The 13,986-nt window shown below is 41.5% G+C and overlaps 1 protein-coding gene across 14 annotated transcripts in view; it reads right to left on the reverse strand.

Annotated features, from left to right (window-relative positions):
• Nucleotides 1–1,118: 1,118 nt before the first annotated feature.
• baz (par-3 family cell polarity regulator) overlaps nt 1,119–13,986 on the reverse strand; it is a 223,824-nt gene continuing 210,956 nt past the window's right edge. For 8 of the 14 annotated variants that reach the window (XM_075891485.1, XM_075891474.1, XM_075891476.1 and 5 more), the window contains 4 exons: nt 10,684–10,785; nt 6,075–6,143; nt 5,026–5,090; nt 1,119–2,805 (listed from right to left, as the gene is read on the reverse strand). In XM_075891485.1, the coding sequence (XP_075747600.1) occupies nt 2,244–2,805; nt 5,026–5,090; nt 6,075–6,143; nt 10,684–10,785 (798 nt within the window). In that variant the 3' untranslated portion in view covers nt 1,119–2,243. The remainder of the gene's footprint in view (nt 2,806–5,025; nt 5,091–6,074; nt 6,144–10,683; nt 10,786–13,986) is intronic. The other 6 variants (XM_075891480.1, XM_075891478.1, XM_075891483.1 and 3 more) reach the window with 3 other exon arrangements.

The raw sequence follows: 13,986 nt of genomic DNA on the forward strand, positions 1-13,986 counted from the left end.
GCGCGTCTCGGATCCTTTTGAGCCTTTGCTCTTTTCTTTCTCCGCCTCGATCGCGCAGCTAAGAGCGCGTCGTCGTGCAGCGCTTCGGATTACCGAAACGCGCGCACGGGAAAACGCCGACTTCGCCTCCCCAGCAACGACCACAGAAAGTGTGGCGTGCACCTGTGCTTCTGAATACGAGCATGGAAGGGGGTGGGTACTGGGCATTCGTAAACTATGGTTGAAACCCTCCCGGTAAAGAAATTTAAGCTGATGTTACAGGTGCAGCTTCGGTTATTACTTTTTCTCCTCATTATCTTTCAACCTCTTGTAATTAATGCTCACTTAAAAGGGGGAGATAGCCTGTAACTGCAAATACAAAGAAGTTGTATTGCAGTAAAGCTTGTGTTGAAGCAAGCATATATCTTCTATGTGTGTTCTTTGAAATTAAAAAGAGATTCGTAAAATCAGCCTACATCACACGGAACTGTCTATTCAAGTCTCACATTCTCCCATTGCAAGATCAATGAGCTTTTACCGAGGCAAAAACACCCAGATGATGTCTGCTGTACTAGTTTTCCTATACTTTGTTCAAACATCTACAAGAACCTTCATGGGAGATAGCCTGTGATTGAAAATACAACACAGTCAAACAGTCGAATTTGTCACTGGCATCGAATGGTCTTATCATATAATAGTCATCTATATGCAGTGATTGAAATTGAAAGAGATTTGTAAAACTTAGCCAGCGCCACAGGGAATCATCTGTTCAAGTCTCTCACTCTGTCTCAAAGCAAGATCAATGTGTTTTTATCTCATTAACCAAGCAAAAACATAAAAGTGATGGCTGCTATACCAGTTCCATACTATGTGAAAACCAGATGTGTACAAAGCAAACAAACTCATTGTATTGCAGTAAGAAAACCACGTTGGAGACAGCAAAAAAAGAAAAATAAAACTATTCGCAGAAGACTTTCCGATTTTGTCCTGGCACGTTTGAACACCACAACAATTTCTGCGTACGAGCAAGGCAGATACTTCACCAAATTACACCTATGATGAGGAAGATTCCGTCAAACTGTTGTGGTCGACCCCTGTGCATGATAGTGTAGCAATCAGAGGAGAATGATTGGAAAAGATCAACTGTACATTTCTTTTTATTCTGTACGTTCAAATGAAAAATGAGTGTAGAATCAGACTTACAAAGGCTTGTCCTAAAAAGATGCTGTCTCATTTATATATATAAACTGTCAGAAAAATTTTACAAGATACAAGAAAGTACAGGAATGATGAACGGTCCTGCTGCACAGCCTTGTATAAAGGGTGCAGAGATATGTGATAAGGCGTGATTACACTGTCGTAGGCCACACTGCCGCATTCAATAACAATAAAAAAAAAATTATAGAAAGCAGAGAGAGAGGAATGTATATACAAAGGACTAAAGAAAAAAAACATTTCATGGGAGCAAAAAACCGGCACTTACAATACGCACAGTTTTTCTTGATGCTAAGATTAATGAATGCGTAAATACATGCAACAAGCAGGTGAACAAATCAGCTGGTCACCAGCAATGTATGAGAACGGGACGTAAATTTTCTCCCATGATAGTAAATGTAAGGCAATGAGTTACACTATTCAATCAAACACCTCACAATTATGCAGATGAAAACATTCTTACAAACAACCTAGAGTTGGCAAGGCACCTGCACATCCTTTTGTTCCTGTTTGTTAGTATAGAAAAAAAAAGTTTCTTTCGTCGGGTGTAAACGCAACAACTTCCTTACAAGCACACTACATGGCTTTCACAACAATACAAAATTGCATTCTAAAAATACGATCAGCTGCACTTATGTCTGCACCACACAATAAACAGCACTGGACGCATAGCAGAGGTAGTGGTGCTTTCATTCAGTTTTGTCTCCTGTTGTCACTACCTCACATAAAAATGGCACGCTGTTCCTTTAGTATCTAACTCGGTGCATCTAGCAACATGAATAGCGATTCACACCTGTTTGAAACAGATAGATTAGCTCGGGCATGGCAAAAGGGCGAGCCGCAGCAGTGTCGAGCTAGGACGGATGACTCTTCTGGTCCAGCCAACCATATCACGCACTACTTCCTGCACGAAATGAACATTTTCCATCACTGAGGTACTGGTAGAAAGCAATGCCTGTGCTATACACTCGTGTATCTTAGTGTTCACACAACATGACAATTAATAAAATAATGGAGACACAACAGCACAGGACGCAGCATTGGAACGTTCACACTTTGGAGCCAGGCATCTGCTGTCCAATGTCATGACGCGATGTGATGCCATAGACCTGTGACAAGTGGTTTGGCGAATTCCTGTAGCCAGCCATCGTTTGAATATGCGCCCGCGGAGCAGCACGTGGAACAGTTTTGATCATCACACCACCATTGCCACTACCGAGAGAACTGTGGGGGGGTAGCATTGTCTGTTGTGTTGGAACTGTCTTTGCATACACCATACGATGCCCGGCCACGTGCGCGTGTCGTGGAAGTGAACTCGACTCTGTGGGTCCCATGCCAATTCTCTCCTTTTGAGGCTTCGAAGGTGTGCCCTGGACAGTCTCGTATTCAAAGTAGTTTGATGACGGGCGTTCTGAACGAGACCGATTGGACATTGGTGGTGGGGGCACTGGCTGTGACGAACTGCTGCACGTGGGATCTCGAGACTGTGACAAGAGCTGCTGCTGCTGTTGCTGCTTCTGCTGGAACTGCCGAAGGTGTAGTTGAATCTCGTTGAAGTTAACATAGTGGCTGTACTGAGTTGGGTCTGCGAGTCCGACACGGCTTCCCGGCCTGTGCCAGAAAATAGCAACGCAATGCTAATTCGCAAATAGCACAACATTGTAGCAACAACACAATGCATTATTAACTCACGAGAACACTAGCATGTTAATGTCATAAACTACTGTTGGTGCTACTCTGCAAGGTGGCTTTATAACGGTATGTAGTAACTTGGCACTCTACTAGTGAGTCACAAAGAATATATACTGTAGTCCAATTTATCGATGTACTTTAATCCAATTGCCAATGGCTTTAATCGTAGAAGATATCTGACCAACAAATGTGAGAATGCACTAAATTTATAGCTTGCTGCTCAGAAAGCTAAATTCAAGTGGAGTAACCACAGGGTATTTCCGATTCTGAGCTCAAACTGGCTGTATGTTATCTTCAGTGAGTCACGTAGGAGGTTGTGAGACTATGTGAAATCCAGAGACTCGCATAAAAGGAAATCCATAATTCGATAATGAATGTCCACTTCACAGCATATTTTGAGCATGACTAACATGCACCAACTGTGGCTGTTACTACTGGTTTTCCCGCTCACTTTAATCCGAGTGGCAGCTTAAATAATCCACAAGCCATTGAAATAATGTGAGTACCAAGCTATTTATTCTATGTGCCAAACATTAAATTCAAGCGTCAACATGTTTAATCTAAGCGCCAACTCAGGCCGCGTGCCAGTGAGTTTAATCCAAGTGCCGGTGGCTTTAATTCAGGAGCCAGTCAGTTTAATCCACGCCCCAAAAGCACATGGTTTGCCACCTTATAAAGTCTAAATGTCGGAATAATGTAAACATAAAATTACAGGAAGAACTTTTTGCTCGCCTATACATGCTAGCACTTATGGAATGGAGTACAGTGCTATTTCCCCTTAACATCTTGGTGTCATAGTTTCAAATTTAATAAAAAAACAATGCATATTAATTGTATTTATGGGTACTAAATGTATTTGCTCGTAGAGTCCATGTTAGTCTATGCTTCATCGCTTCTGCATTATTCCGGCTAATCATCTACACCATCGCATATGCAGAGACTCATGTCGTCAGCTCAGCAGACAGCATTTGCCTGCTTGTTCGCTGAGGCGTTCGCAGTCATCCGCTCAGCCAGTTGAGAACGATGGTGATCGACGGATGATATTTATTGTTCTTCATATCAGAAATAACCATTTCAAAAACTAAACTTGCATTTATTTGGGTTCAAGTGGAATTAAGTTTAAAAAAAAAGCATCAAAAGAGATAATGCTGTTTTCATGTAACAGACGACGCTAGTATTGCTGAAGCGTGTTTGCTTGGAACATGCGTGTTTCATCGAATACCCACAATTTTGTTTGAATAAAAGGATAACAGCTAATATGAATGTAAAATATGACTTCCGTAGTCCACATCAGGATCACAAGTTTACATCTTATGTGGACAAAAACCTCTTCGAATTATTTGCAATTCACTCTGCCCTGCGAGGGCCTCCTAATTTCTTGATTATATAGTATTTGCTCTTGACCCATCGCTGCCCACGGCTAGGTTTTCCTTATCTTGGAATGCATACCGACACTCCTATAACTATTATAGTCTGTCCTTCGCATTACATGACCAGTCCAGGTCATGTAATGCTATACAAATCCATTTATGAGCTTTAATGACAAATACAAAATATTCTTAAACATGTTCCTGCTTTTTTTTCTTTGCCACTAAAATGATTTCACCCGGGTGAAGCACTCATCTACAAATGTGTACATGGCAAAGTACAAACACGACTCAAGCGAACAACGGCAGTACTTTTTTTTTCACAATTACTAGTGGCAATTACAAATAATAATGATTTGTTCTACCTTGCAATTAATATATTGTAGGAACTGCACTTCAATTGTATTCTACACCCCGTATTCTGCTTTTTGTGCATGAATTAAACTGACTGGCACCTGAACTATAGCCGTTGGCAATTGGATTAAACTCACTGGCATGCGGCCTAACGGAGTTGGCACTTGGATTAAATGTTTGCACATAGAATAAATAGCTTTACACTCAGAGAGCATTATTGACACTCAGAGAGCATTATTGACACAGCTTGACACTCAGAGCATTATTTCAATGATGTGCGGATTATTTAGGCTGGCACTTGGATTAAAGTGAACCTGCAGTATACTGGTCTTCATAAATACACTAGTTCCCAACTTTGGTTCTAAATATCGATGAAGTGCCCCATTAATGTTGAAACAAAAGGAAAAAGAAGCCTTACCGTTCCATTTCTTTAAAAATGTCAAAACTTTGTGACCTTGAGTGGACAACATCGCTCTCTCGCCTCTGTAGAGGGAATAAAAAAACATCAACAAAAAATAAAAGGTGATTTGAAGAGAGGAAGTTTTTTTTTGCAATGATATATAAAAGAGTAACATTTGCAATACACATGACAAAAGCAGTGCCACAGCAAAGAAAGCACAAGCATTAACAGCTGATGCAGCACGAACAAAAAGTAAGATAAAATAATGACAAAGCAGGAAAGCAACAGTGCATAAGGAATAGCTATTTGGCTACCCAGCGTATTCAAAGGTGCCCTGAAACACTTTTTTTGAAGCCTATGCAACATGCTGGAATGGATGCCACACCCTTCAAGGAACGCTCTACAAAAAAAATTTTTGAATAGGACCTCACGCAAGAATATAGATATATAATGAGTACGACCTGTCATTTCATTGCCTGCTCTTCCTCAATTCATTGGTTCCTCTTAGGTGACATATCCCAGGCTTTTAGTATAATACTAGCTCTTTGTTTATGGCCTGGGGCGCCAAAGGGCAACATGAAAAAGCATGTCGGAATGGAAGGAATGCATTAATAAGTTGCGCTCTAGTGTTTTAGAAGACCTAAAAGGGTGTATGTGGGTACAGAAGCTTTCAATCTTGAGTTATAACTTCTAGTTGTAAATCACCAGCCCATGGCTGATCTACACATCATCGTGGACTTTACCACCAATGTATGAAGGGGCTAGTAGGCTCCTCATCACATACTCGCAGCAGCAGTGTCACAGGCTGAGAACCATTCCTTACGTTAAAACAGTCTTTCAGTGCCCCTTTGATCATTCTCCACGAACATTCTTTAACATGAGTTCATAGTTTGTAACATGCACAACACAGCAAGCGTGCATTTTTTAATTAAAGGATTTCACTGCAAGCAAGTGCTATGCAGTTGTAAGGTGCTTGCACCCGAGTCATGCAGAGTGGAAACGGAGAGTGCATTGCAGCTGCGTAATGATGATGGTGGTAATGGTGACAGCGAATGCAGTGATGATACCTGAAGACCACGCGAAGTTCTCAGACTAAAAGATCGACCAAATGATGTGTTTCTCTGAGGACTGCAAACCTGCGCAAATGAAAAGACCGAGCGATGCAGAAAAACTTCTGAGCCATTGCCCTAGGTGTACGCAGCTTATCGCTAACTCTACAGTGCTTGTGGAAACAGCTAAAAATTTGTTAAGGTTACCTTTTCAACCAGCATATGTGAAGTTCCAATACTCATTCTTGTGTTGATTGCCAAAGAGTTACAGAATGTGAAATTTCTAGATACTAATGGTCTTAAGTACTATGTCATAATGTGCTTCTCAATGTGGTCTATTAAAGCCTGACATTTTAAGATTTCCTCAATAACAATTGTACCATCAGTATGATGTGCATTAGGCATCTTTTTCCAAGAATTCTAAAAGAGTTTTGTCTTTCAAAATAACAATGCCAGATATTTTCAAGGGTAATTTCACTGCCTACAAAACCATTCTTTGTTGTTCACTTCCTCGAGCTTCTAGTGAGTGGAAAAGCTCCATATTCCACAAGATAAACAAACAAGCACACTTTTTTTTTCATGACTAATTTATGCATTCTTTACTTTGCTTACTGTGTCACTGTCACATCTACATTGTTTATGTCTAGTCTCCCTTCACAGTCTTTCATGACACTTCTTTTTCTTTCTGCAAAGTGCTTTAGAGTTTGAGGAAAATATGAAAAATGGTAGCATCAATGTTGTGTCAGAAAATTTAAGACCCTTTCATTCATAATTTGGGTGGGAAAAGAAGACGCCACTAATAGTAACAGGGATTACTACAGAGAGGACACCTAAACACACAATTTGAAGAATAGTTGGTATGCACATACAGATCTTGCACTACATACACATTACATATAAAAAATTTCATTCACACTTGAATTGTTTGTAGTACAAACAACAAGTTTTGCTTTCAAGCTTGATTAAAAGACAAAAAAATTAGCATGTCATTTTCAATTCATGCATGTGAATTTGTAAGCTTACAAAATGAGAGAAAGTAAAGAGCTTGCTTAAATTTCTGGTGCTCACAGCAGTTTTAACCATAGCTGTTAGACAGCATTCATTGAATGCAAGTGATAGGATCCACGAGAAGAGAAAATATAAAACTTGAGTAATGCATAACATTGTGTATCACCTATAAACTCTATGTATGAATCTGGAATGCTTTATGCAGAGTAAAACGGAAAGGACCTATTGTGGGCATGATTCTGTCCCACAACTATGGTTGTAATCTCGCATACTTTATCATCACTGAGTGCCCTGTACTTTGCACTAACAATCTAAGTTAACGTATACATTCAAACTTCATAATAACAAAGTCAAACCTGCTGCAAAAATGCTTTGTTATATTTGGAAATTTGTTATAAACATATATTTGCGGCACTGTATCTATGACATCTATTCTTCATACACTTCGCTATAACCGATAATTTGTTATATCCATGCTCGTTGTATCGAGGTTTGAGTGCACCGTTTTTCTCTGAGGCAAGTGCAGAGTTTTCCAGAAAGACACGCAAGCCAGCCAAATGACAATTAATGCTGTGGGATGGAAAAAGACTCTCCAGAGGGGGCAAACTGTTCCTAACAGACGCTATGCATGAAGCAAGCATCAAATTGCCAGCAAAGCACCGGAATTACAGCAATTTACTTTATGCTGAAGTCCCACAATTTGAAGCTGTAGTATCGAGGGTCAGCATCATCAATCAATTATTCATTAAAAAGAAAAGCAACCTTTATTTCCCCACATTAAATAGAGGGATATTAAACAGGTTTTGGCAAGAAAGTTTTTTTAACGAAGTTTTAGTGCACATCATTTACGTTTATTTTTCTATAAAAATTTAGGGAAGTCACATGCGTGCTTCAACTGAGCAAAAGGTTGAGCATACACTATTAGCAAATGTTGCTTCAGCTTCTTAAAGGGCCAGTAAACAGGCTCCGTCTTTTTTTTTACACCCCCCATACAAGCTCGGCAATTCATAGATTAGACCGCAGCGATCACGTTTTCTGAATATTACAGCACTGCGGGCCGCACAGAGCCTCTATTTCGAAAAACGATTCTCGTGCATCTTTCCTGCGCCTGACCGACTCCCCTGTACGTGCAGTGACGTCAACTCTGCGATCGGCGACGTAACGTAGCATGCAGCTTGCCGATTGGTCTAAATAAGGCGTGAAAAAACAGTAGTGAAGTCAATGTCAGTTCCTGTCCCCACCCACAGCTACGAAACTGCCCCCTGTGTCTTGGCACTGCGATGAAAGCAGTGAAAGAACCAACCTCGCAGTTGTCGCGTGCACGTGTACACTCCTCGTTCAACTACAGCACCTACGCGCACGTACCAACGTACTTCGCTCTTGACATGAGCAACACGGGTAAAAAGCGTTGCTCTGTCGTCGGCTGCAAACCGAACGACTGATCAGCGGAGAAGCATCGGCACCGGGTGCCTGACGGTGGGGCCCAGCACGCTGCATGGCTGAAGCGAATTGGCCATCCAGTGACGTACGTCAGGAACCTGATCATTTGTGGTCGACACTTCGCACCTGACGCTTACACGGTTGACCTGCGGCTGGTGTAACAAACGGTAAACAAACAACCACGCTTCGCAGCGAGCGGAAGTGCATTGCGACTGATCCGAGTTCGCCGATGACGTCAATCGCTGACGTGGTGTCATGTTGCCGAAGTGGGTGGAGTCACTACGATGGGCTACGCCTTCCTCTTAATGGAAGGGAGAAGGGGGGCCAGGCCACGCGAAAATTTGAAACCAGCTTAGACCGATGTTCTAACCCCGGTAACTTCTTTAATATAACATGTATTCGCAAAGTTTCTGCAGCAGCATGTTTGCAAAGAAAAACTGCACATATATCACTTTTTAAAAATTTTTGGACCTCAGGGCTGTTTACTGGCCTTTTAATAGTATTTTTTTTATATGCATGTGCACCTCTATGGTAGCCAACATATGTAATGAATGTTGCACCTGTTGCATTTCAAGTGGCTGAATATATATATATATATATTCTATTTTACCACTAGTAAGTCCATCTGACACCAGAGCTTGTCGTAGCAATACGTAAGCAGTAACTGCGAAGTGACGTGGTGTTTTCTACAACGGTAGAGTCTAAAGAAAAAACATTGGCCCCGTATCTGCATGTTTCACTGCAAATGTCATCGAAAGATGATAGCTTGAGTCTGGAGAGATTGAACAAAACGTTTATTTGATGTTCTGCACAAGAAGATCGGTGAAAGTTATTCTGGAGGCGCTGCGTTAGAGTGCCTCGAGCGTGCAGCGGAGGCGAACGAGCGCACCAAGTCACGTCACACGTGAGACATGAGCGCTATCTGGCAGTTATCCTGGAAAACGAAACGCGCGGCTCTGAGATGGGCGTGCGCGCCCGTTTCGGAGACGATAAGGTGTAGAACGCAAGGCGACTGGTAGGTGCCACCACCGTGTCGTCTTAGCAAAGCATTGGAAACACTTCTCTTTTCGTGCAAGCGTTGCATGGTCAGCGCTGCGTGATAAACCCTATGATCCTTAAAATAACTTATGTACGCCTTTTCTAGTAAAAGACACATATACAGAATATATACGTGTTGTTATGGTGCGTCAGATATGCGCAATAATTGCATTTTAATTGACAATCACACAAGTATGAACGCTGAATCTCGAGCAACATTGGTGGGTGCTGCGGATGGGGTCGGCCGTTTGGGGTATCCGCTGGTGCCATTTAAAATGCCCGGTGCCGTTAAGGGTGGACAAACTAACAAATGGACAGACAGACCAAAATTTTTTCGTCGAAGGTCCCCAAGGGAGCCTATCGTCTTTAAAAAGACACCCTATCAAGGAATCAGGGATGCCACTTCTTCCCCATGAACAAGTGCAAATTTAAATGCATAGTGCAGACTCGTTCCTGCGCTCTCTTCGTGGGTCTTGTCTGAACGGACAAAACAAATGCCTCAATTATTTCCAATGTGGCCCGATGCATTCGAGTGCACAAAGTCATGCAAATGTGTGCATAGCTGTCACTGTCACTATTATTTGCACATGATCATGTAAATATGGTGTCCCCTATCGCGCCCACGAAACATACTTTGAGAAGGGCTTGGCCATTTGTAACATACGGTACTGCGGGAATATCTTGGTGATACATAGGAATTGCCCAGTCCTTCCTCTGCTATGCTGAAACTTCACAGTGTAATAAAGCTTTAGCACAACGTGTCCGAGCTACAGTGGTTTTACTTCATTTGTGTCTTGTGTGTGTGTGTGTTTTTTTTGCACCATTCATAACTATGAATCAACACAAACTCGCCCAACTGTCAGTGTTAATGAAGTGTCCCTAACCCAATGCCAGCCTGTTGTGATTTTTTTCTGCCGCTGCATGAATAAGGAAGAATGGCATTAAAAAGATGCTTATGGCTCAATGATGTGCAGAAGAGAAATAACAGCAATTCCACTTGGCAGCACTTATATCAACTTTGCTTTTTATCAATAGTGATACCGGCATGAAAATGAGACACGAAAGGGACATGCTGCCGACCCATGTTGTAAAACTTGTTTGCATCTAACTAGCCCCGCAGCTGTGGTGCGTTTCCACTTACCATACAGTAACTGTTAGCCATTGGTTTATTACAGTATACACATCTTGCATACATTAAAGATTGCGTTCGCTTCTGAGTAGTGTAACATGTCCTTTTTACAGTCTGTAAAGGTAAAAAATAGAAAAAGTCTGCAAATTAATGTCACAAAACATTAGTATTTATTTATCACAATATTGCATCAATAACTGCTTTTAAGACTTTTACCAGAACAGCTTTCTCATATTTATGCCACCGTAGTCTGTGCACCAGCCTAATGTTTTGCTACAGTGCCTAAAGTTGACACTACTGACTGATCCCAATCACTATCAACAAACTTCTCACCCTTATCACAGTCATCTCAGGTCGCGCCTCATGCCGATATGAGCAGGTAATAAAAAATTTTCAAATGAGTATGAAATTAAATTATAAAGAGGTGTAACACCATGGATACATGGGTAATTACCACTTTTCTTTAGATATGATTAATTGTAGACTTTTACAACCTGAAACTGAGTGGCCAGTTTAAGGAATGGAACGCCTGAGTGGATGGCTCCATACGACATTGACTACCTGAAATCTTTAATTTTCTTAACGTAAGTGCTCCTCTATTTCAGAGATAGAAAGAAAAAAACACGGTACATAAACATGGGCCCCCCTTTACCATTTGCCTAATGATGGTAAGAACAGCACAACAAACAAGGACTGATGCAGATAACACACAAAGCTCTAGTTTTACATTCATTATTTGCTTCCAACATGCCAAAATTTCACTGCATAATATCGTTGCGTTCATGTGTGCTGTTTTTGTTTAAACAGCACGGAATTCAACATTTAAACAGCACGGAATTCAAAATAACCTTCAACTGTTTAAATAAAAGATCCTATTTCTTTTAAGTGTGCCACTTTTTGCCATGAAAATGTGAAACATTAGTACATACTGCAAATCTAAGCGATTTTTCCATTTCTGTCTTCATATAAAACTAAAGAAAGAAAAGTAAATGGATTCAATAGAACAGTTATTGCATGGATCGAAGAAATACTGTAGATTTATACTGGTGCAATCAGGTCACCTGAGAATTCATTCTAATCTACAATAAATGAGGTCTTATTACTGTCACGCAACACTTGTCTTTCAAAGGCATGCCCTAGGTATTTGCTATCTCGTGTTGCATTCTTTAGATAGCAGGGAAACAACAGCTTTTCGCTATAACTGCTGCACCTATTGTGGAGGAAGGCCTGAAAGATAACAGGCAGTGATTGACAGGCCTTTGTAATGGCACAATAGAAGGCACGAACATCTGAGATAAAAGCTTTCTAAAGCTGCTTTTGGTTGACGCAACACAAAGGAGCAACAATGAAACACAATAGTTCGGACAAATTTTTAGCTAACACCAGCTCAACAGTTATTGGCACTGCCTGCAGTATGAAAAGTGTAGTGGTAAACCTGCAATAACGGATATCTATTCATCTGGGAACAGTCACAGTTGTCATTGTGATTATAAGTTGTGCTTCTTGCCCACTCTAGAATATCGTACGTGACGCACAAACAGGCATTGATGCGATACAATAGATGGGAACAATGCCCGCAAGATAAATGACAGTTGCTAATCAATATAGTAGTTGTGATGCTTTTGGCTGATATAATCATACTATGTAAAAATGTGAATAGGATGAACTGTTACCATAATTATGCACATAATTTGCACCCTCACATAATTTGCGCACTCCAAATATTTTGCCAGCTTTCTGGAAAAAAATATTTACTTGCATATTTCACGCTCTCCGAGCCAGCTTGCCGGTGCGCGCACCTTTGGACTTTTTGATGCTTCGGCCGGACGCGTGCCTCGCAGAGCAGACGAGCGCAGTCAAACAGGCCGCCAGTGCGAAGTCCCTGCTTCCGGAAACTTCCCTGAACTAGGGTCCCTAGAATACCGCACCCGAATACGAACCCATTGACGGGTCGCCGGAAATGTTCGAGCATTTGCCTCCCCTTATCTCCCAATCTCTACTGCCGCGATAATGGCGAGAATGCACGCTCACGTCACAGCACTGACGACTCCCTGCATCGGAGGCGTGCAAGGCCCTGTCGCGCCAAATGTTCCCCTTGTTCTCTGCATCCGAGCTGCAACGCACACTTCGTAAATTTTCGCCATCTGGTCTACGCCTTTTGATGGTTTCCTTGCGATGTGCTGCAGTAAATATATATACAGCGAAATTTAAGCTCACTGTTGTGAATTTGGCCGAAGAAAATGGGAAGCGTGCCACCGCAAAGTAATTCAAGGGAACGTACTTCAACTTGACGACCGGCACAATTGGTACGCTAGAAAGCAGAAAAATGCGCGCTTGCTATTGCAAGCTTCCTGCCATTGAATGAGGCCCTTTCAATTATGTGCGGATGCTTAGTTCTTCCGGTAATTCGGTTTTGGGCGGCCTAGTTTCTCCCAGCATTGTCGAAAGAGCTTCAAGAAAACACAATGGTTTCCAATCGGACTTCACAATCATTGATTCCCGCAAGACCGCACTGACAGGATCTGACTGGGTAAAGTATGGGCTAATTCTTTCATATATTAGCAAGTACACTTCGTTTATGCTTCAATTTATTTCTTCTTTTTTTAGAAATGTATATACTGCGCGCGTTGAGACTATGGCACAATATTTTGTATGCTCTGGGGAAATCCCCGCGTAATTAGCGCACTGTGTTCTAGGGGCCCCAAAATCGGGGAAAAAATGTGCGCAAATTATGCAAGTCAATATGGTATGTTTCCTCAGGAGTGACCACTCTATTCACAGGGCTACCGTCAAAAAGCTGAGTCAATAAATTTCCATCCAAAATTTTATTTTGCCAGAGCTACTAGTGATGCAGCAGTAGTTGAAACAGGTGAGCGACAGAAAGCTCCTTACCAACTTTCGGGGATCTAATTTCTGAGCTTCTGTTTCTGTAGCACATTTAGCACAACAGCATGACAATTTAGTAATCATGGGACTGTTCACGGTAGTCATTTCTCGCTACTTCAGCAAGCCAGGGAGACTACGAACACGAAACAATGTGGTATATGTTGTTATGCATAAAGTTACTTCAAGAATACCTAATGAAATGTTGGTGCACAGTGCATGTCTTTCCCTGCCTGCAACTAGTGTGCATAAAATCTGCAAGATGAACTAAGTATAACAATTTATCTCTGCCTGCCTCTGAATACTGTTCTGCATATGTTCAGATTTTTAGCACCTGTACAGCTACGCATTCTTCACACAAAATCAAAGAATGTCTAGACTACAAGGAACCTTGATGATTACTAGAAACTAAGAAATAAGAAGCACACATAC

This window comes from Rhipicephalus microplus, chromosome 1 (genome assembly GCF_043290135.1).
Source record: "Rhipicephalus microplus isolate Deutch F79 chromosome 1, USDA_Rmic, whole genome shotgun sequence".
NCBI lineage: Eukaryota > Metazoa > Arthropoda > Arachnida > Ixodida > Ixodidae > Rhipicephalus > Rhipicephalus microplus.